Source organism: Chiloscyllium plagiosum, unplaced genomic scaffold (genome assembly GCF_037043375.1).
Source record: "Chiloscyllium plagiosum isolate Xiang-an unplaced genomic scaffold, Cpla_swu_hap1 HiC_scaffold_35, whole genome shotgun sequence".
NCBI classification, from domain to species: domain Eukaryota; kingdom Metazoa; phylum Chordata; class Chondrichthyes; order Orectolobiformes; family Hemiscylliidae; genus Chiloscyllium; species Chiloscyllium plagiosum.
The window spans coordinates 47,467,291-47,490,924 of record NW_028270173.1 but is presented as its reverse complement, the minus strand read 5'-3'; the positions used below and the strand labels follow the sequence as shown (position 1 = coordinate 47,490,924).

Genomic DNA, 23,634 nt, shown 5'->3' with positions numbered 1-23,634 from the left:
TCCAGGTCAGTGACATACTTGGTGTGTCCCGGGTTACTGTTCCAGGTCAGTGACATACTCGGTGTGTCCCAGGTTACTGTTCCAGGTCAGTGATATACCCGGTGTGTCCCAGGTTACAGTTCCAAGTCAGTGATAGAGCCGGTGTGTCCCAGGTTACTGTTCCAGGTCAGTGACATACTCGTTGTGTCCCAGGTTACTGTTCCAGGTCAGTGATATAGACGGTGTGTCCCAGGTTACTGTTCCAGGTCAGTGATATACTCGGAGTGTCCCAGGCTCCTGTTCTAGGTTGGTGACATACTCGGTGTGTTCCAGGTTACTGTTCCAGGTCAGTGATATACCCGGTGTGTCCCAGGTTCCTTTTCCAGGTCAGTGATATAATCGGTGTGTCCCAGGTTACTGTTCCAGGTCAGTGATATACACGGTGTGTCCCAGGTCAGTGATGTACTCGGTGTGTCCCAGGTTCCTGTTCCAGGTCAGTGATATGCTCGGTGTGTCCCAGGTTACTGTTCTAGGTCAGTGACATACTCGGTGTGTCCCAGGTTCCTGTTCCAGGTCAGTGACATACTTGGTGTGTCCCAGGTTACTGTTCCAGTTCAGTGATATACTCGGTGTGTTCCAGGTTACTGTTCCAGGTCAGTGACATACTCGGTGTGTCCCAGGTTACTGTTCCAGGTCAGTGATATACCCGGTGTGTCCCAGGTTACTGTTCCAGGTCAGTGATATACTCTGTGTGGACAGGTTACTGTTCCAGGTCAGTGATATACTCGGTGTGTCCCAGGTTACGGTTCTAGGACAGTGACATACTTGGAGTGTCCCAGGTTACTGTTCCAGGTTAGTGACATACCCGGTGCATCCCAGGTCACTGGTCCAGGTCAGTGATACACTCGGTGTGTCCCAGGATACTGTTCCAGGTCAGTGATATACCCGGTGTGTTCCAGGTTACTGTTCCTGGTCAGTGACATACTCGGTGTGTCCCAGGTTACTGTTCCAGGTCAGTGATAAACTCGGTGTGTCCCAGGTTACTGTTCCAGGTCAGTGACATACTCGGTGTGTCCCAGGTTACTGTTCCAGGTCAGTGATATACCCGGTGTGTTCCAGGTTACTGTTCTAGGTCAGTGATATACTTTGTGTGTCCCAGGTTCCTGTTCCAGGTCAGTGACATACTCGTTGTGTCCCAGGTTCCTGTTCTAGGTCAGTGACATACTTGGTGTGTCCCAGGTTACTGTTCCAGGTCGATGATATACTCGGTGTGTCCCAGGTTCCTGTTCTGGGTCAGTGACATACTCGGTGTGTTCCAGGTTACTGTTCCAGGTCAGTGATATACCCAGTGTGTCCCAGGTTACTATTCCAGGTCAATGACATACCCGGTGAGTCCCAGGTTCCTGTTGTAGGTCAGAGATATACTCGGTGTCCCAGGTTCCTGTTCTAGGTCAGTGACATACTCGGTGTGTCCCAGGTTACTGTGCCAGGTCAGTGATATACTCGGTGTGTCCCAGGTTACTGTTCCAGGTCAGTGATATACTCGGTGTGTCCCATGTTACTGTGCCAGGTCAGTGACATACTCGGTGTGTCCCAGGTTACTGTTCCAGGTCAGAGATATACTCGGTGTGTTCCAGGTTACTGTTATACCCGGTGTTTCCCAGGTAACTGTTCCAGGTTAGTGACATACCCGGTGTGTCCCAGGTCACTGTTCCAGGTCAGTGATACACTCGGTGTGTCCCAGGTTACTGTTGCAGGTCACTCATATACTCGGTATGTCCCAGGTTCCTGTTCCAGATCAGTGACATTCTTGGTGTGTCCCAGGTTCCTGTTCCAGGTCAGTGATATACTCGGTGTGTCCCATGTTACTGTTCCAGGTCAGTGACATACCCGGTGTATCCCACGTCACTGGTCCAGGTCAGTGACATACTCGGTGTGTCCCAGGTTACTGTTCCAGGTCAGTGATATACTTGGTGTGTCCCAGGTTACTGTTCCAGGTCAGTGATATACCCGGTGTGTTCCAGGTTACTGTTCTAGGTCAGTGATATACTTTGTGTGTCCCAGGTTCCTGTTCCAGGTCAGTGACATACTCGTTGTGTCCCAGGTTACTGTTCCAGGTCAGTGATATACTCGGTGTGTCCCAGGTTCCTGTTCTAGGTCAGTGACATACTTGGTGTGTCCCAGGTTACTGTTCCAGGTCAGTGATATACTCGGTGTGTCCCAGGTTCCTGTTCTGGGTCAGTGACATACTCGGTGTGTCCCAGGTTACTGTTCCAGGTTAGTGACATACTCGGTGTGTTCCAGGTTACTGTTCTAGGTCAGTGATATACCCGCTGTGTCCCAGGTTACTGTTCCAGGTCAGTGATATACCCAGTGTGTCCCAGGTTACTATTCCAGGTCAATGACATACCCGGTGAGTCCCAGTTCCTGTTGTAGGTCAGAGATATACTCGGTGTGTCCCAGGTTCCTGTTCTAGGTCAGTGACATACTCGGTGTGTCCCAGGTTACTGTGCCAGGTCGCTGACATACTCGGTGTGTCCCAGGTTACAGTTCAAGGTCAGTGATATACTCGGTGTGTCCCAGGTTCCTGTTCTAGGTCAGTGACATACTCGGTGTGTCCCAGGTTACTGTTCCAGGTTAGTGATATACTCGGTGTGTTCCAGGTTACTGTTCTAGGTCAGTGACATACTCGGTGTGTCCCAGGTTACTGTGCCAGGTCGGTGACATACTCGGTGTGTCCCAGGTTACAGTTCAAGGTCAGTGATATACTCGGTGTGTCCCAGGTTCCTGTTCTAGGTCAGTGACATACTCGGTGTGTCCCAGGTTACTGTTCCAGGTCAGTGATATACTCGGTGTGTTCCAGGTTACTGTTTCAGGTTAGTGACATACCCGGTGTGTCCCAGGTAACTGTTCCAGGTTAGTGACATACCCGGTGTGTCCCAGGTTACTGTTCCAGGTCAGTGATACACTCGGTGTGTCCCAGGTTACTGTTGCAGGTCACTCATATATTCGGTATGTCCCAGGTTCCTGTTCCAGGTCAGTGACATTCTCGGTGTGTCACAGGTTGCTGTTCCAGGTCAGTGATATACTCGGTGTGTCCCATGTTACTGTTCCAGGTCAGTGATATACCCGGTGTATCCCACGTCACTGGTCCAGGTCAGTGACATACTCGGTGTGTCCCAGGTTACTGTTCCAGGTCAGTGATATACTTGGTGTGTCCCAGGTTACTGTTCCAGGTCAGTGATATACCCGGTGTGTTCCAGGTTACTGTTCTAGGTCAGTGATATACTTTGTGTGTCCCAGGTCACTGTTCCAGGTCAGTGACATACTCGTTGTGTCCCAGGTTACTGTTCCAGGTCAGTGATATACTCGGTGTGTCCCAGGTTCCTGTTCTAGGTCAGTGACATACTTGGTGTGTCCCAGGTTACTGTTCCAGGTCATTGATATACTCGGTGTGTCCCAGGTTCCTGTTCTGGGTCAGTGACATACTCGGTGTGTCCCACGTTTCTGTTCCAGGTTAGTGACATACTCCGTGTGTTCCAGGTTACTGTTCTAGGTCAGTGATATACCCGCTGTGTCCCAGGTTACTGTTCCAGGTCAGTGATATACCCAGTGTGTCCCCGGTTACTATTCCAGGTCAATGACATACCCGGTGAGTCCCAGGTTCCTGTTGTAGGTCAGAGATATACTCGGTGTGTCCCAGGTTCCTGTTCTAGGTCAGTGACATACTCGGTGTGTCCCAGGTTACTGTGCCAGGTCAGTGACATACTCGGTGTGTCCCAGGTTACAGTTCAAGGTCAGTGATATACTCGGTGTGTTCCAGGTTCCTGTTCTAGGTCAGTGACATACTCGGTGTGTCCCAGGTTACTGTTCCAGGTCAGTGATATACTCGGTGTGTTCCAGGTTACTGTTTCAGGTTAGTGACATACCCGGTGTGTCCCAGGTAACTTTTCCAGGTTAGTGACATACACGGTGTGTCCCAGGTCACTGTTCCAGGTCAGTGATACACTCGGTGTGTCCCAGGTTACTGTTGCAGGTCACTCATATACTCGGTATGTCCCAGGTTCCTGTTCCAGGTCAGTGACATTCTCGGTGTGTCCCAGGTTCCTGTTCCAGGTCAGTGATATACTCGGTGTGTCCCATGTTACTGTTCCAGGTCAGTGATATACTCGGTGTGTCCCATGTTACTGTTCCAGGTCAGTGACATACTCAGTGTGTCCCAGGTTACTGTTCCAGGTCAGTGACATACTCGGTGTGTCCCAGGTTCCTGTTCCAGGTCAGTGATATACCCGGTGTGTCCCAGGTTACTGTTGCAGGTCACTGATATACTCGGTATGTCCCAGGTTCCTGTTCCAGGTCAGTGACATACTCAGTGTGTCCCAGGTTCCTGTTCCAGGTCAGTGACATACTCGGTGTGTCCCAGGTTCCTGTTCCAGGTCAGTGATATACTCGGTGTGTCCCAGGTTCCTGTTCCAGGTCAGTGATATACTCGGTGTGTCCCATGTTACTGTTCCAGGTCAGTGATATACTCGGTGTGTCCCACGTTACTGTTCCAGGTCAGTGACATACTCGGAATGTCCCAGGTTACTGTTCCAGGTCAGTGATATACCCGGTGTGTCCCAGGTTCCTGTTCTAGGTCAGTGATATACTCGGTGTGTCCCAGGTTACTGTTCCAGGTCAGTGACATACTCGGAATGTCCCAGGTTACTGTTCCAGGTCAGTGACATACCCGGGCAGTCCCAGGTTACTGTTCCAGGTCAGTGATATACTCGGTGTGTTCCAGGTTACTGTTCCAGGTCAGTGATATACCCGGTGTGTCCGAGGTTACTGTTCCAGGTCAATGACATACGCGGAGTTTCCCAGGTTACTGTTCCAGGTCAGTGATATACTCGGTGTGTCCCAGGTTCCTGTTCTAGGTCAGTGACATACTCAGTGTGTCCCAGGTTACTGTTCCAGGTCAGTGATATACCCGGTGTGTCCCAGTTTACTGTTCTAGGTCAGTGATATAGACGGTGTGTCCCAGGTTACTGTTCCAGGTCAGTGCCATACTCGTTGAGTCCCCGGTTACTGTTCCAGGTCAGTGACATACCCGGTGTGTACCGGTTACTGTTCCAGGTCAGTGACATACTCGGTGTGTCCCAGGTTCCTGTTCCAGGTCAGTGATATACTCGGTGTGTCCCATGGTACTGTTCCAGGTCAGTGATATACTCGGTGTGTCCCACGTTACTGTTCCAGGTCAGTGACATACTCAGTGTGTCCCAGGTTACTGTTGGAGGTCACTGATATACTCGGTATGTCCCAGGTTCCTGTTCCAGGTCAGTGACATACTCAGTGTGTCCCAGGTTCCTGTTCCGGGTCAGTGATATACTCGGTGTGTCCCAGGTTACTGTGCCAGGATAGTGATATACCCGGTGTGTCCCAGGTTACTGTTCCAGGTCAGTGACATACTCGTTGAGTCCCCGGTTACTGTTCCAGGTCAGTGACATACCCGGTGTGTACAGGTTACTGTTCCAGGTTAGTGACATACTCGGTGTGTTCCAGGTTACTGTTTCAGGTTAGTGACATACCCGGTGTGTCCCAGGTAACTGTTCCTGGTTAGTGACATACACGGTGTGTCCCAGGTCACTGTTCCAGGTCAGTGATACACTCGGTGTGTCCCAGGTTACTGTTGCAGGTCACTCATATACTCGGTATGTCCCAGGTTCCTGTTCCAGGTCAGTGACATTCTCGGTGTGTCCCAGGTTCCTGTTCCAGGTCAGTGATATACTCGGTGTGTCCCATGTTACTGTTCCAGGTCAGTGATATACTTGGTGAGTCCCATGTTACTGTTCCGGGTCAGTGATATACTCGGTGTGTCCCAGGTTACTGTTCCAGGTCAGTGACATACTCGTTGAGTCCCCGGTTACTGTTCCAGGTCAGTGACATACCCGGTGTGTACAGGTTACTGTTCCAGGTTAGTGACATACTCGGTGTGTTCCAGGTTACTGTTTCAGGTTAGTGACATACCCGGTGTGACCCAGGTAACTGTTCCTGGTTAGTGACATACACGGTGTGTCCCAGGTCACTGTTCCAGGTCAGTGATACACTCGGTGTGTCCCAGGTTACTGTTGCAGGTCACTCATATACTCGGTATGTCCCAGGTTCCTGTTCCAGGTCAGTGACATTCTCGGTGTGTCCCAGGTTCCTGTTCCAGGTCAGTGATATACTCGCTGTGTCCCATGTTACTGTTCCAGGTCAGTGATATACTTGGTGAGTCCCATGTTACTGTTCCAGGTCAGTGACATACTCAGTGTGTCCCAGGTTACTGTTGCAGGTCACTGATATACTCGGTATGTCCCAGGTTCCTGTTCCAGGTCAGTGACATACTCAGTGTGTCCCAGGTTCCTGTTCCAGGTCAGTGATATACTCGGTGTGTCCCAGGTTACTGTTCTAGGTCAGTGACATAGTCGGTGTGTCCCAGGTTATTGTGCCAGGATAGTGATATACCCGGTGTGTCCCAGGTTACTGTTCCAGGTCAGTGACATACTCGGAATGTCCCAGGTTACTGTTCCAGGTCAGTGATATACCCGGTGTGTCCCAGGTTCCTGTTCTAGGTCAGTGATATACTCGGTGTGTCCAAGGTTACTGTTCCAGGTCAGTGACATACTCGGAATGTCCCAGGTTACTGTTCCAGGTCAGTGACATACCCGGCCAGTCCCAGGTTACTGTTCCAGGTCAGTGATATACTCGGTGTGTTCCAGATTACTGTTCGAGGTCAGTGATATACCCGGTGTGTCCGAGGTTACTGTTCTAGGTCAATGACATACGCGGAGTTTCCCAGGTTACTGTTCCAGGTCAGTGATATACTCGGTGTGTCCCAGGTTACTGTTCTAGGTCAGTGACATACTCAGTGTGTCCCAGGTTACTGTTCCAGGTCAGTGATATACCCGGTGTGTCCCAGTTTACTGTTCTAGGTCAGTGATATAGACGGCGTGTCCCAGGTTACTGTTCCAGGTCAGTGACATACTCGTTGAGTCCCCGGTTACTGTTCCAGGTCAGTGACATACTCGGTGTGTCCCAGGTTCCTGTTCCAGGTCAGTGATATACTCGGTGTGTCCCATGTTACTGTTCCAGGTCAGTGATATACTCGGTGTGTCCCACGTTACTGTTCCAGGTCAGTGACATACTCAGTGTGTCCCAGGTTACTGTTGGAGGTCACTGATATACTCGGTATGTCCCAGGTTCCTGTTCCAGGTCAGTGACATACTCAGTGTGTCCCAGGTTCCTGTTCCGGGTCAGTGATATACTCGGTGTGTCCCAGGTTACTGTTCTAGGTCAGTGACATACTCGGTGTGTCCCAGGTTACTGTGCCAGGATAGTGATATACCCGGTGTGTCCCAGGTTACTGTTCCAGGTCAGTGACATACTCGGAATGTCCCAGGTTACTGTTCCAGGTCAGTGATATACCCGGTGTGTCCCAGGTTCCTGTTCTAGGTCAGTGATATACTCGGTGTGTCCCAGGTTACTGTTCCAGGTCAGTGACATACTCGGATTGTCCCAGGTTACTGTTCCAGGTCAGTGACATACCCGGTAAGTCCCAGGTTACTGTTCGAGGTCAGTGATATACTCGGTGTGTTCCAGGTTACTGTTCCAGGTCAGTGATATACCCGGTGTGTCCTAGGTTACTGTTCTAGGTCAATGACATACGCGGAGTTTCCCAGGTTACTGTTCCAGGTCAGTGATATACTCGGTGTGTCCCAGGTTACTGTTCCAGGTCAGTGACATACTCAGTGTGTCCCAGGTTCCTGTTCCGGGTCAGTGATATACTCGGTGTGTCCCAGGTTACTGTGCCAGGATAGTGATATACCCGGTGTGTCCCAGGTTACTGTTCCAGGTCAGTGACATACTCGGAATGTCCCAGGTTACTGTTCCAGGTCAGTGATATACCCGGTGTGTCCCAGGTTACTGTTCCAGGTCAGTGACATACTCGGAATGTCCCAGGTTACTGTTCCAGGTCAGTGACATACCCGGGCAGTCCCAGGTTACTGTTCCAGGTCAGTGATATACTCGGTGTGTTCCAGGTTACTGTTCCAGGTCAGTGATATACCCGGTGTGTCCGAGGTTACTGTTCCAGGTCAATGACATACGCGGAGTTTCCCAGGTTACTGTTCCAGGTCAGTGATATACTCGGTGTGTCCCAGGTTCCTGTTCTAGGTCAGTGACATACTCAGTGTGTCCCAGGTTACTGTTCCAGGTCAGTGATATACCCGGTGTGTCCCAGTTTACTGTTCTAGGTCAGTGATATAGACGGTGTGTCCCAGGTTACTGTTCCAGGTCAGTGCCATACTCGTTGAGTCCCCGGTTACTGTTCCAGGTCAGTGACATACCCGGTATGTACCGGTTACTGTTCCAGGTCAGTGACATACTCGGTGTGTCCCAGGTTCCTGTTCCAGGTCAGTGATATACTCGGTGTGTCCCACGTTACTGTTCCAGGTCAGTGACATACTCAGTGTGTCCCAGGTTACTGTTGGAGGTCACTGATATACTCGGTATGTCCCAGGTTCCTGTTCCAGGTCAGTGACGTACTCAGTGTGTCCCAGGTTCCTGTTCCGGGTCAGTGATATACTCGGTGTGTCCCAGGTTACTGTGCCAGGATAGTGATATACCCGGTGTGTCCCAGGTTACTGTTCCAGGTCAGTGACATACTCGTTGAGTCCCCGGTTACTGTTCCAGGTCAGTGATATACCCGGTGTGTCCCAGGTTACTGTTCCAGGTTAGTGACATACTCGGTGTGTTCCAGGTTACTGTTTCAGGTTAGTGACATACCCGGTGTGTCCCAGGTAACTGTTCCTGGTTAGTGACATACACGGTGTGTCCCAGGTCACTGTTCCAGGTCAGTGATACACTCGGTGTGTCCCAGGTTACTGTTGCAGGTCACTCATATACTCGGTATGTCCCAGGTTCCTGTTCCAGGTCAGTGACATTCTCGGTGTGTCCCAGGTTCCTGTTCCAGGTCAGTGATATACTCGGTGTGTCCCATGTTACTGTTCCAGGTCAGTGATATACTTGGTGAGTCCCATGTTACTGTTCCAGGTCAGTGACATACTCAGTGTGTCCCAGGTTACTGTTGCAGGTCACTGATATACTCGGTATGTCCCAGGTTCCTGTTCCAGGTCAGTGACATACTCAGTGTGTCCCAGGTTCCTGTTCCAGGTCAGTGATATACTCGGTGTGTCCCAGGTTACTGTTCTAGGTCAGTGACATAGTCGGTGTGTCCCAGGTTATTGTGCCAGGATAGTGATATACCCGGTGTGTCCCAGGTTACTGTTCCAGGTCAGTGACATACTCGGAATGTCCCAGGTTACTGTTCCAGGTCAGTGATATACCCGGTGTGTCCCAGGTTCCTGTTCTAGGTCAGTGATATACTCGGTGTGTCCAAGGTTACTGTTCCAGGTCAGTGACATACTCGGAATGTCCCAGGTTACTGTTCCAGGTCAGTGACATACCCGGCCAGTCCCAGGTTACTGTTCCAGGTCAGTGATATACTCGGTGTGTTCCAGATTACTGTTCGAGGTCAGTGATATACCCGGTGTGTCCGAGGTTACTGTTCTAGGTCAATGACATACGCGGAGTTTCCCAGGTTACTGTTCCAGGTCAGTGATATACTCGGTGTGTCCCAGGTTACTGTTCTAGGTCAGTGACATACTCAGTGTGTCCCAGGTTACTGTTCCAGGTCAGTGATATACCCGGTGTGTCCCAGTTTACTGTTCTAGGTCAGTGATATAGACGGCGTGTCCCAGGTTACTGTTCCAGGTCAGTGACATACTCGGTGTGTCCCAGGTTCCTGTTCCAGGTCAGTGATATACTCGGTGTGTCCCATGTTACTGTTCCAGGTCAGTGATATACTCGGTGTGTCCCACGTTACTGTTCCAGGTCAGTGACATACTCAGTGTGTCCCAGGTTATTGTTGGAGGTCACTGATATACTCGGTATGTCCCAGGTTCCTGTTCCAGGTCAGTGACATACTCAGTGTGTCCCAGGTTCCTGTTCCGGGTCAGTGATATACTCGGTGTGTCCCAGGTTACTGTTCTAGGTCAGTGACATACTCGGTGTGTCCCAGGTTACTGTGCCAGGATAGTGATATACCCGGTGTGTCCCAGGTTACTGTTCCAGGTCAGTGACATACTCGGAATGTCCCAGGTTACTGTTCCAGGTCAGTGATATACCCGGTGTGTCCCAGGTTCCTGTTCTAGGTCAGTGATATACTCGGTGTGTCCCAGGTTACTGTTCCAGGTCAGTGACATACTCGGATTGTCCCAGGTTACTGTTCCAGGTCAGTGACATACCCGGTAAGTCCCAGGTTACTGTTCGAGGTCAGTGATATACTCGGTGTGTTCCAGGTTACTGTTCCAGGTCAGTGATATACCCGGTGTGTCCTAGGTTACTGTTCTAGGTCAATGACATACGCGGAGTTTCCCAGGTTACTGTTCCAGGTCAGTGATATACTCGGTGTGTCCCAGGTTACTGTTCCAGGTCAGTGACATACTCGGTGTGTCCCTGGTTACTGTTCCAGGTCAGTGATATACCCGGTGTGTCCCAGTTTACATTTCTAGGTCAGTGATATAGACGGTGTATCCCAGGTTACTGTTCCAGGTCAGTGACATACTCGTTGTGCCCCCGGTTACTGTTCCAGGTCAGTGACATACTCGGTGTGTCCCAGGTTACTGTTCCAGGTCAGTGATATACTCGGTGTGTCCCAGGTTACTGTTCCAGGTCAGTGACATACTCGGTGTGTCCCAGGTTACTGTTCCAGGTCAGTGATATACCCGGTGTGTCCCAGTTTACTGTTCTAGGTCAGTGATATAGACGGTGTGTCCCAGGTTACTGTTCCAGGTCAGTGACATACTCGTTGTGTCCCCGGTTACTGTTCCAGGTCAGTGACATACCCGGTGTGTACAGGTTACTGTTCCAGGTCAGTGACATACTCGGTGTGTCCCAGGTTCCTGTTCCAGGTCAGTGATATACTCGGTGTGTCCCATGTTACTGTTCCAGATCAGTGATATACTCGGTGTGTTCCACGTTACTGTTCCAGGTCAGTGACATACTCAGTGTGTCCCAGGTTCCTGTTCTGGGTCAGTGATATACTCGGTGTGTCCCAGGTTACTGTTCTAGGTCAGTGACATACTCGGTGTGTCCCAGGTTACTGTGCCAGGATAGTGATATACCCGGTGGGTCCCAGGTTACTGTTCCAGGTCAGTGACATACTCGGAATGTCCCAGGTTACTGTTCCAGGTCAGTGATATACCCGGTGTGTCCCAGGTTCCTGTTCTAGGTCAGTGATATACTCGGTGTGTCCCAGGTTACTGTTCCAGGTCAGTGACATACTCGGATTGTCCCAGGTTACTGTTCCAGGTCAGTGACATACCCGGTAAGTCCCAGGTTACTGTTCGAGGTCAGTGATATACTCGGTGTGTTCCAGGTTACTGTTCCAGGTCAGTGATATACCCGGTGTGTCCTAGGTTACTGTTCTAGGTCAATGACATACGCGGAGTTTCCCAGGTTACTGTTCCAGGTCAGTGATATACTCGGTGTGTCCCAGGTTACTGTTCCAGGTCAGTGACATACTCGGTGTGTCCCTGGTTACTGTTCCAGGTCAGTGATATACCCGGTGTGTCCCAGTTTACATTTCTAGGTCAGTGATATAGACGGTGTATCCCAGGTTACTGTTCCAGGTCAGTGACATACTCGTTGTGCCCCCGGTTACTGTTCCAGGTCAGTGACATACTCGGTGTGTCCCAGGTTACTGTTCCAGGTCAGTGATATACTCGGTGTGTCCCAGGTTACTGTTCCAGGTCAGTGACATACTCGGTGTGTCCCAGGTTACTGTTCCAGGTCAGTGATATACCCGGTGTGTCCCAGTTTACTGTTCTAGGTCAGTGATATAGACGGTGTGTCCCAGGTTACTGTTCCAGGTCAGTGACATACTCGTTGTGTCCCCGGTTACTGTTCCAGGTCAGTGACATACCCGGTGTGTACAGGTTACTGTTCCAGGTCAGTGACATACTCGGTGTGTCCCAGGTTCCTGTTCCAGGTCAGTGATATACTCGGTGTGTCCCATGTTACTGTTCCAGATCAGTGATATACTCGGTGTGTTCCACGTTACTGTTCCAGGTCAGTGACATACTCAGTGTGTCCCAGGTTACTGTTGGAGGTCACTGATATACTCGGTATGTCCCAGGTTCCTGTTCCAGGTCAGTGACATACTCAGTGTGTCCCAGGTTACTGTTGGAGGTCACTGATATACTCGGTATGTCCCAGGTTCCTGTTCCGGGTCAGTGATGTACTCGGTGTGTCCCAGGATACTGTTCTAGGTCAGTGACATACTCAGTGTGTCCCAGGTTACTGTGCCAGGATAGTGATATACCCGGTGTGTCCCAGGTTACTGTTCCAGGTCAGTGATACACTCGGCGTGTCCCAGGTTACTGTTCCAGGTCAGTGATATACTCGGAATGTCCCAGGTTACTGTTCCAGGTCAGTGATATACTCGGTGTGTCCCAGGTTACTGTTCCAGGTCAGTGATATACTCGGTGTGTCCCAGGTTACTGTTCCAGGTCAGTGATATACCCGGTGTGTCCCAGGTTCCTGTTCTCGGTCAGTGATATACTCGGTGTGTCCCAGGTTACTGTTCCAGGTCAGTGACATACTCGGAATGTCCCAGGTTACTGTTCCAGGTCAGTGACATACCCGGTGAGTCCCAGGTTACTGTTCCAGGTCAGTGATATACTCGGTGTGTTCCAGGTTACTGTTCCAGGTCAGTGATATACCCGGTGTGTCCTAGGTTACTGTTCTAGGTCAATGACATACGCGGAGTTTCCCAGGTTACTGTTCCAGGTCAGTGATATACTCGGTGTGTCCCAGGTTACTGTTCCAGGTCAGTGATATACCCGGTGTGTCCCAGTTTACTGTTCTAGGTCAGTGATATAGACGGTGTGTCCCAGGTTACTGTTCCAGGTCAGTGACATACTCGTTGTGCCCCCGGTTACTGTTCCAGGTCAGTGACATACTCGGTGTGTCCCAGGTTACTGTTCCAGGTCAGTGATATTCTCAGTCTGTCCCAGGTTACTGTTCCAGGTTAGTGACATACTCGGTGTGTTCCAGGTTACTGTTCCAGGTCAGTGACATACTCGGTGTGTTCCAGGTTACTGTTCTAGGTCAGTGATATACCCAGTGTGTCCCAGGTTACTGTTTCAGGTCAGTGATATAATCGGTGTGTCCCAGGTTACTGTTCCTGGTCAGTGATATACCCGGTGTGTCCCAGGTTACTATTCCAGGTCAATGATATTCCCGGCGTGTCCCAGGTTACTGTTCCAGGTCTGTGATATACTCGGTGTGTCCCATGTACCTGTTCTAGGTCAGTGACATACTTGGTGTGTCCAAGGTTACTGTTCCAGGTCAGTGACATACTCGGTGTGTCCCAGGTTACTGTTCTAGGTCAGTGATATACTCGGTGTGTCCCAGGCTACTGTTCCAGGTCAGTGACATACTCGGTGTGTCCCAGGTTACTGTGCCAGGTCAGTGATATACTCGGTGTGTGCCAGGTTACAGTTCAAGGTCAGTGATATACTCGGTGTGTTCCAGGTTCCTGTTCTAGGTCAGTGACATACTCGGTGTGTCCCAGGTTACTGTGCCAGGTCAATGACATACTCGGTGTGTTCCAGGTTACTGTTCCAGGTCAGTGATATACTTGGTGTGTTCCAGGTTACTGTTTCAGGTTAGTGACATACCCGGTGTGTCCCAGGTCACTGTTCCAGGTCAGTGATACACTCGGTGTGTCCCAGGTTACTGTTGCAGGTCACTCATGTACTCGGTATGTCCCAGGTTCCTGTTCCAGGTCAGTGACATTCTCGGTGTGTCCCAGGTTCCTGTTCCAGGTCAGTGATATACTCGGTGTGTCCCATGTTACTGTTCCAGGTCAGTGATATACTCGGTGTGTTCCAGGTTACTGTTCCAGGTCAGTGATATACCCGGTGTGTCCTAGGTTACTGTTCTAGGTCAATGACATACGCGGAGTTTCCCAGGTTACTGTTCCAGGTCAGTGATATACTCGGTGTGTCCCAGGTTACTGTTCCAGGTCAGTGACATACTCGGTGTGTCCCTGGTTACTGTTCCAGGTCAGTGATATACCCGGTGTGTCCCAGTTTACATTTCTAGGTCAGTGATATAGACAGTGTATCCCAGGTTACTGTTCCAGGTCAGTGACATACTCGTTGTGCCCCCGGTTACTGTTCCAGGTCAGTGACATACTCGGTGTGTCCCAGGTTACTGTTCCAGGTCAGTGATATACTCGGTGTGTCCCAGGTTACTGTTCCAGGTCAGTGACATACTCGGTGTGTCCCAGGTTACTGTTCCAGGTCAGTGATATACCCGGTGTGTCCCAGTTTACTGTTCTAGGTCAGTGATATAGACGGTGTGTCCCAGGTTACTGTTCCAGGTCAGTGACATACTCGTTGTGTCCCCGGTTACTGTTCCAGGTCAGTGACATACCCGGTGTGTACAGGTTACTGTTCCAGGTCAGTGACATACTCGGTGTGTCCCAGGTTCCTGTTCCAGGTCAGTGATATACTCGGTGTGTCCCATGTTACTGTTCCAGATCAGTGATATACTCGGTGTGTTCCACGTTACTGTTCCAGGTCAGTGACATACTCAGTGTGTCCCAGGTTACTGTTGGAGGTCACTGATATACTCGGTATGTCCCAGGTTCCTGTTCCAGGTCAGTGACATACTCAGTGTGTCCCAGGTTACTGTTGGAGGTCACTGATATACTCGGTATGTCCCAGGTTCCTGTTCCGGGTCAGTGATGTACTCGGTGTGTCCCAGGTTACTGTTCTAGGTCAGTGACATACTCAGTGTGTCCCAGGTTACTGTGCCAGGATAGTGATATACCCGGTGTGTCCCAGGTTACTGTTCCAGGTCAGTGACATACTCGGAATGTCCCAGGTTACTGTTCCAGGTCAGTGATACACTCGGCGTGTCCCAGGTTACTGTTCCAGGTCAGTGATATACTCGGAATGTCCCAGGTTACTGTTCCAGGTCAGTGATATACTCGGTGTGTCCCAGGTTACTGTTCCAGGTCAGTGATATACTCGGTGTGTCCCAGGTTACTGTTCCAGGTCAGTGATATACCCGGTGTGTCCCAGGTTCCTGTTCTCGGTCAGTGATATACTCGGTGTGTCCCAGGTTACTGTTCCAGGTCAGTGACATACTCGGAATGTCCCAGGTTACTGTTCCAGGTCAGTGACATACCCGGTGAGTCCCAGGTTACTGTTCCAGGTCAGTGATATACTCGGTGTGTCCCAGGTTACTGTTCCAGGTCAGTGACATACTCGGAATGTCCCAGGTTACTGTTCCAGGTCAGTGACATACCCGGTGAGTCCCAGGTTACTGTTCCAGGTCAGTGATATACTCAGTGTGTCCCAGGTTCCTGTTCCAGGTCAGTGATATACTCGGTGTGTCCCATGTTACTGTTCCAAGTCAGTGATATACTCGTTGTGTCCCCGGTTACTGTTCCAGGTCAGTGATATACCCGGTGTGTCCCAGGTTACTGTTCCAGGTCAGTGACATACTCGGAATGTCCCAGGTTACTGTTCCAGGTCAGTGATATACCCGGTGTGTCCCAGGTTCCTGTTCTAGGTCAGTGATATACTCGGTGTGTCCCAGGTTACTGTTCCAGGTCAGTGACATACTCGGAATGTCCCAGGTTACTGTTCCAGGTCAGTGACATACCCGGTGAGTCCCAGGTTACTGTTCCAGGTCAGTGATATACTCGGTGTGTTCCAGGTTACTGTTCCAGTTCAGTGATATACCCGGTGTGTCCTGGGTTACTGTTCTAGGTCAATGACATACGCGGAGTTTCCAGGTTACTGTTCCAGGTCAGTGATATACTCGGTGTATCCCAGGTTACTGTTCCAGGTCAGTGAAATACTCGGTGTGTCCCAGGTTACTGTTCCAGGTCAGTGATATACCCGGTGTGTCCCAGTTTACTGTTCTAGGTCAGTGATATAGACGGTGTGTCCCAGGTTACTGTTCCAGGTCAGTGACATACCCGTTGTGCCCCCGGTTACTGTTCCAGGTCAGTGACATACTCGGTGTGTCCCAGGTTACTGTTCCAGGTCAGTGATATACTCGGTGTGTCCCAGGTTACTGTTCCAGGTTAGTGACATACTCGGTGTGTTCCAGGTTACTGTTCTAGGTCAGTGATATACTCAGTGTGTCCCAGGTTACTGTTTCAGGTCAGTGATATAATCGGTGTGTCGCAGGTTACTGTTCCTGGTCAGTGATATACCCGGTGTGTCCCAGGTTACTGTTCCAGGTCAGTGATATACACGGTGTGTCCCATGTACCTGTTCTAGGTCAGTGACATACTTGGTGTGTCCCAGGTTACTGTTCTAGGTCAGTGATATATCTGGTGTGTCCCAGGTTACTGTTCCCTGTCAGTGATATACTCGGTGTGTCCCAGGTTACTGTTCCAGGTCAGTGATATACTCGGTGTGTCCCAGGTTACTGTTCCAGGTCAGTGACATACTCGGTGTGTCCCAGGTTACTGTTCCAGGTCAGTGATATACTCGGTGTGTCCCAGGTTACTGTTCCAGGTTAGTGACATACCCGGTGTGTCCCAGGTTACTGTTCCAGGTCAGTGACATACTCGGTGTGTCCCAGGTTACTGTTCCAGGTCAGGGACATACTCGGTGTGTCCCAGGTTACTGTTCCAGGTCAGTGATATACCCGGTGTGTCCCAGGTTACTGTTCCAGGTTAGTGACATACCCGGTGTGTCCCAGGACACTGTTCCAGGTCAGTGATACACTCAATGTGTTCCAGGTTACTGTTCCAGGTCAGTGATATATTCGGTGTGTCCCAGGTTACTGTTCCAGGTTAGTGACATACTCGGTGTGTCTCAGGTTACTGTTCCTGGTTAGTGACATACTCGGTGTGTCCCAGGTTACTGTTCCAGGTCAGTGATAAACCCGGTGTGTCCCAGGTTACTGTTTCAGGTCAGTGATATACTCGGTGTGTCCCAGGTTACTGTTCCAGATCAGTGACATACTCGTTGTGTCCCAGGTTACTGTTCCAGGTCAGTGATATATCTGGTGTGTCCCAGCTTCCTGTTCCAGGTCCGTGATATACTTGTGTGTCCCAGGTTACTGTTCCAGGTCAGTGATATACCCGGTGTGCCCCAGGTTACTGTTCCAGGTCAGTGATATGCTCGGTGTGTCCCAGGTTACTGTTCCTGGTCAGTGATATACCCGGTGTGTCCCAGGTTACTGTTTTAGGTCAGTGACATACTCGGTGTGTCCCAGGTTACTGTTCCAGGTCAGTGATATACTCGGTGTGTCCCAGGTTCCTGTTCCAGGTCAGTGATATACTCGGTGTGTCCCAGGTTACTGTTTCAGGTCAGTGATGTACTCGTTGTGTCCCAGGTTACTGTTCCAGGTTAGTGATATACCTGGTGTGTCCCAGCTTCCTGTTCCAGGTCAGTGATATACTTGTGTGTCCCAGGTTACTGTTCCAGGTCAGTGATATACTCGGTGTGTCCCAGGTTACTGTTCCAGGTCAGTGATATACTCGGTGTGTCCCAGGTTTCTGTTCCAGGTCAGTGACATACTCAGTGTGTCCAGGTTACTGTTCCAGGTCAGTGACCTTTTCGGTGTGTCCCAGGTTACTGTTCCAGGTTAGTGATATACTCGGTGTGTCCCAGGTTACTGTTCCAGGTTCGTGACATACTCGGCGTGTCCCAGGTTACTATTCCAGGTTCGTGATCTTCTGTTGAACAATCCAATCCCTGGATTGTATCCCAGCCTCTCCCCTGTGTCTACACTGACTCCATCAAGTATCTGAGTGAGTCTGATTCTGTGTTTACTCCCTGTTCTGAGAGGCTACAGCAGCTAATTCTGTCCCAGTTGTATCTGATTCTGTTTATTATATCAGACAGGATTCTGATAGTGTGATAAAGTACTGAATTATTGAAGATTGTCGCTATTTGGATGCGGCCTCCCTTTTCCCTCATGTTTATTTGCCTGTTCCTGAAGTGTGCCTTCCAGACATTAACATGTTTAAAGTGGTTTTCATGATAGTCTCTGACATCAGTGATTTTCCTGAGTTTTGTGGTGGTGTTATTATGGTCAGTGCAGGCTGTTGTTGTGATGTTGTTTCTGACGGTGATTAGTAATCAGCTCCTTTCTTTGATTTACAGCTACTAACGACCTTACTGTGATTTACACAATTGTTTCTGGAATTAATGATTTTCCTGAAGCTACAAGCACTGCAATGGTCAATGGAGTTACAATAAGTTATCGTGACAGCAAAACCCATCGATGCATCCCCAGGCAGCAGTTCATCAAAAAATATTTTGACATGAAATCCTGGGATTACATCACAGACCTTGTGATCGAGCATACAGAAATGGCAAACAAAACTCTGAATGTGATAACGAAGAGGACAAACCAGACATCAGGTAAGAACAGGCGTGTCAGAAATTCCCTGTTTGTTGTCCCTTTTCATCACAAACCCTAATCCATTCCCCAGCACTGACTGCTGGGCTCCAGGGCTGGGTAAGATATGTCTTTGTTCTTCTCCTGTTTCCTTGAACCTTTTTTCCATCACCTGCTCAGCCCTGACATTTACCCCACTCCTCACATCCTTGGGTATTGAAGAATGGGAGCCATTGGGAGCTTACGGAAGCACCAAACTGTTTTACGTACTTTCAGCAAAATTTCTTGGCCTTTGTGCTCCGTTCCTGTATTTAAAACACTCATTGAAAGCTTAGGTTTCAGTTTGACTCACTTTATCACCACAGCCGACTCAGACAGTGACACAACTTCATAGAAACATTGAAGGTAGGTGCAGGGATAGGCCATTTGTCCCTTTGAGCCTACAGCACCATTCAATATGATCATAGATCATCATGCAATCTCAGTGTCCCATTCCTGTTATTTATCCTGCATTGTGTGATAAATATTTTCTCATTTTGATTTAAACAAATCAGATTTACTAATGCCACAGGGACATGTAATAGGACAGCAAATTATTGCACATACTGGAAACCTGAAATATAAATTCAAAATTCTGGAAATCCCCAGCAGGTCAGGCAGTATCTGTAATGAGAAAAAGAGAGTCAAAGCTTCAGGTTCAAGATCTGCACCAATCCTGAAGAAGGGTCTTGCTTCTCCCTGCACAGATACTGAGAGACTTGCTGAGCATTGTCAACACTTGCCATTTTCTCCTGGAGCAAAAAAACCTCTTTGTCCATCCTGCAAAAAGCCATCAGAGCTCCTCATTCTCCAACAGCAAGAAACCCAGAGGCAGCTGCTTGGGGTCTCGTTTAGCACAACTTTAAATTTTAATTTTATATCATGTTAATGTATGAAGTAAACATTCACAACTTTCTCAGCAATCAAACTAGACAAAGCAATACATTGATAGCTTTTTAAAAATTAAGTAATTGATAAAAATAACCAATGAAATGTGTGAAGGTGCAGAGCGAACTAAAAATCTTTCTAGTCTTTTTGCTTAAGAAGCAGAGCTGGAAGGGGACAGCCTGAGGCTCAGATCTGGGTCATCAGGGAGGGGGGAGGAGATTCAATAAGGAGTTGGGTTTAAGTAACACTGAGTTTACATTCTCCTCTGGTGGTGCACTCTCTGAGCTGCTGTAAATGGAATTCATACAAAAGAAGGTGTAGGAAGTGGGTTTCCCTCCCAACTGGGTTTTCTTCCCCTCCTGGTCCAGGGTTCACACAGTGGGTCACACACCAACAGTCCCCTACTCCCACATTATACCATTGTGAAGGAGAAGGTTGATTTGGGAGATGGTTGACTCAGACCCTCACACCAGCCAGAAACAGTCAATTTTTAATTTTCATGAAATAGTTTGTACGTGGTCAGGTCAAGTGCAAATGAAAAAAATAGTTTTGGTAATTTATTGGAAATGTATTTAATAAGAGCACTCTAAGTGTATCACAGAAATATAATACTTCTCACCACTGGTGACATGGTGGCTCAGTAGTTAGCATTGATGCCTCACAGCACCAGGGTCCCAGGTTCGATTCCTGTCTGTGTGGAGTTTGCACGTTCTGCCCGTGTCTGTGTGGGTTTCCTCCAGGTGCTCCCGGTTTCCTCCCACAGTCTAAAGATGTGCAAGTTAGGTGAATTGGCCATGCTAAATTGCCCATAGTGCCAGGTGCATTAGTCAGAGGGAAATGGGTCTGGGTGGGTTACTCTTTGGAGGGTCAGTGTGGACTTGTTGGGCCAAAGGGCCTGTTTCAACACTGTAGGGAATCTAATCTAATCAAAACACAGAAAGTGAGGAATGAAGAAATATAAAGAGCTCATAAAGAAACTAATTGGATAAGGATCATTCCTATTATTCATGAACTACATACTATTGGTAGTTCAGATATTTCCCAATCAGTAATCATATAACCGTGAATTGAGAACAGGAGGGACATAAAAGAGAAAGATTTGAATGGTCACAGTCCATTTGTGGAGGCTGACAGTGTGGTAACAGACAGATATTGACTGCATTCCCCCAGAATGCAGCCTGTGATTGAAATAAATGACAACACGGACTAGAACAATCACTCCAGGACAGTGGGAATGTGAACGCTGGAAGTTTGACCCGGATCAGAGAGCCCGTTCCTTATCTGCTCCAGGTTGAGGGGTGAGGCAGCCACTGGAGAAAGGGGCAGTGCTGCCTGAGTCTGGGACCCTCTGACAGCACAGGCCCTGGGGATTAGCACCGTGTGTAACCCCCCTCACCCTGGGCCTGATACGAGATCCCCAATCTGCTTTGATCAGACTGCATTTCTCAGTTTCAGTTCACAATTAATCACTGATGATTGATCCCTGTTTGGTCACTGACAGGAATTCACACTCTCCAATGGATGCATTCTGTTGAGGTCAGTGATGGTGGCTCTGTGAAGAGATCAATGAGATTTGGATTCAATGGAAAGGATTATATCAGTTTAGACCCAGACAGAATGAGATGGATCGCAACCAATCACTTTGCAGTGATGACGAAAGAGGAATGGGATTCCGATGAATCCTGGAACAATTACTGGGAAACACAGCTGCATGGAATCTTTGTTGAGCATTTAAAGAGATATCTGGAAGCTGGAAAGGAATATTTCAGAAGGAAAGGTATGTATTTCAGTTTTGCTCCATGTTCTGATCTAACCTCACTGATCTATGAAACCGTTCTCCCATTCCATTCAGTGTCTGTCTGTTGTTTGTGGTTTCACCCTTTCCCATCACAGTTCAGCCTGAAGTGTTCATCTCCAGGAGGGAGCCCAATCGTCAGGACAAGCCGCTCACTCTCTCCTGCCTGGTCACTGGGTTTTATCCTGTAGACATCGAGGTGACCTGGCTAAGGAATGGAGAGGTCATGTCTGAGACCCAATCCTCGGGGGTTCGACCGAACCACGATGGGACCCATCAGATCCAGAAAGAGATTGAGATCAATGCTGGGGATGAGGATCAATACTCCTGTCAAATTGAACACAGCAGCCTGGCAGAGGCCCAGCTCTATCAGTGGGGTAAGGGACTGGAATGTGTCTGTGTGTGTCTGTGTGTGTGTCTGTGTGTGTGTCTGTGTGTGTGTCTGTGTGTGTGTGTGTGTCTGTGTGTGTGTGTGTGTGTGTGTGTGTGTGTGTGTGTGTGTGTCTCCTGTCTGTTCCACCATTCATTGAGGTTGCTCTGATCTGTCCCTCACTCCCTTTACCCATTCCTGCTCCATGTCTTTTGCTGCTCTTCCCCAACAAAACCCTCCTGATCTCAGGCTGGAAATATTCAATTGATCCTCAGCACTTACAGCAATTTGGTTAGAAAACTCCAGATTTCCATTAGCATCAATAGGAGGCCTCTGATTGGGCCGTTAACCTGATCTAATGAGGGAGTCCTGACTGACATTAAAAAAAGTATGAGTGTCAGAGGTATTGAGGGTCTGGCAGCTGAATCTGAATTAGGTACTACTAAAGTCTAGGACTGTTCTTGTGTAAATAAAGGGTGACTTGGTGAGTGAATGCTAGCTTCTGTAGGGTTATTTCAGTGGCAATGGGAGTAAAGCATGATCATGAAGAAACTTGCTCTCAACAGGCACCTTTCAGTGAGGGAAGCATTTGGTACATCATGCCTTTGTTTGGGAAACTTGACTCGTTCGATCCTGCCATCGAGGACTGGGCCCAGTGTGTGAAAATAATGTGGCATATTTTCTGGGCAAATGGCATTGTGGCAGGTGAAAAGCAATGAGTAATTCTCCTGACAGCGTGTGGAGCTGCAGCTTTTTCTGTTATTAGGATTCTCGCTTTCCCAATGGCACCAGGTACTAAAACCTTTCAAGCATTGATAGGAATAATTAAGGAATATTATGAGCAAAAGCCTCCTCTAATTCTGAGATGCTATCATTTTTATTTGGCAATTCAAGAACCAGGGAAATCCACACTGGGATATCTGACTAGGTTAAAAAGACTGGCAAAAGTATGTGAAATTGGTTTAACCCTTAATGAGATGCTAAGAGAATGGTATGTGAAATTACTGATGTAACTATGATGTAATACTGATATAACTATGATGTAATTAATGATGTAACTATGCAAAAACACCTACTGGCTGAATCCCAACTGCACTTCAAGCAGGTACTACAACTGGCTTTATCATTGGAAAATGCAGCAAGTGGAGCTTATGAGTTACAGGGTATTCCAATGGAATTGGACACCCTCGACAGTCCGACTGAACTGAGAGGACACCACCTGGGTGTATGCAATTGCATAGCCTCACTCAGGACATATCGATCAGAGATACTTGAGGTTGGCTCATAGTAAAACTCTAAACCAAGCCTCAACAAACAGTTAAAATGTTGATCAGGATCCTGGCCATTAAGGCATTGCAGTTTCTGTCGGTGAGCGAAATAAATTATAGCCCCATATCCAGGTTGGTATCCTGAAAAATCCACCTATATCTGGTTTGGAACAGTTAAATTGCATCGCAACATCAAAATCAGAACCAACCAATTTAAATGTCTGGTTAACTGGTCATTCTCTTCTGCTGGAGGGCGATCTGAGTGCAGCTGGATCAGTGATCACAGAACCAATCTTTAACAAGATTCACTCTGAATTCCAACCCTTAACTTTGCACAAGATCTTGGCCAGACTGAGAACGTAAACTGAGGAAGCTTCAGAGAATAGGGGTACAACTTCAGTTCCGCTCTTTCACGGAAGGCAGCTGGTTCAGTGACCAGTGATTGTGCTAAAAGCTTCAAATCCAAGCTGAATGGGGAGAAATCAGTTGTGAGAGATTCACCCCGAATGGCTCAATATGTTTCAATTAGAAAATGGCTGCTTGAGTGAAATTCAATTTAATTACCTGGAGGTCATCCAGGAAGATCTAGGGGTTATCAGAGGAGCCAGGCCACCTGGCATGTTGACCAGGAATCAATCCCATGATGCTGTAAGGCCTGCCCAGTGCCATTGGCCTTACAGGCAAAAGTCAAGGCAGAAATTAAAAGGCTGGAAAGTGAAGGAATTATCAAACCAGTCCAGTTTGTGGAATAGGCAGCAGTGATTGGAATGGTTCTGAAGCCCAGTGGGTCGGTTTGCCTTTGTGGGGATTTTAAACAAAGTGTAAACTGC

The 23,634-nt window shown here is 48.8% G+C and overlaps 1 protein-coding gene across 3 annotated transcripts in view; it reads left to right on the top strand.

The window, feature by feature from the left end:
- Positions 1-23,634, top strand: part of LOC148140776 (class I histocompatibility antigen, F10 alpha chain-like) — a 70,325-nt gene that overhangs the window by 36,043 nt on the left and 10,648 nt on the right. For all 3 annotated transcript variants that reach the window (XM_087979564.1, XM_087979563.1, XM_087979562.1), the window contains exons 2-4: positions 18,207-18,467; positions 20,873-21,148; positions 21,265-21,543. In XM_087979564.1, coding sequence (XP_087835690.1) covers positions 18,207-18,467; positions 20,873-21,148; positions 21,265-21,543 — 816 coding nt within the window. The remainder of the gene's footprint in view (positions 1-18,206; positions 18,468-20,872; positions 21,149-21,264; positions 21,544-23,634) is intronic.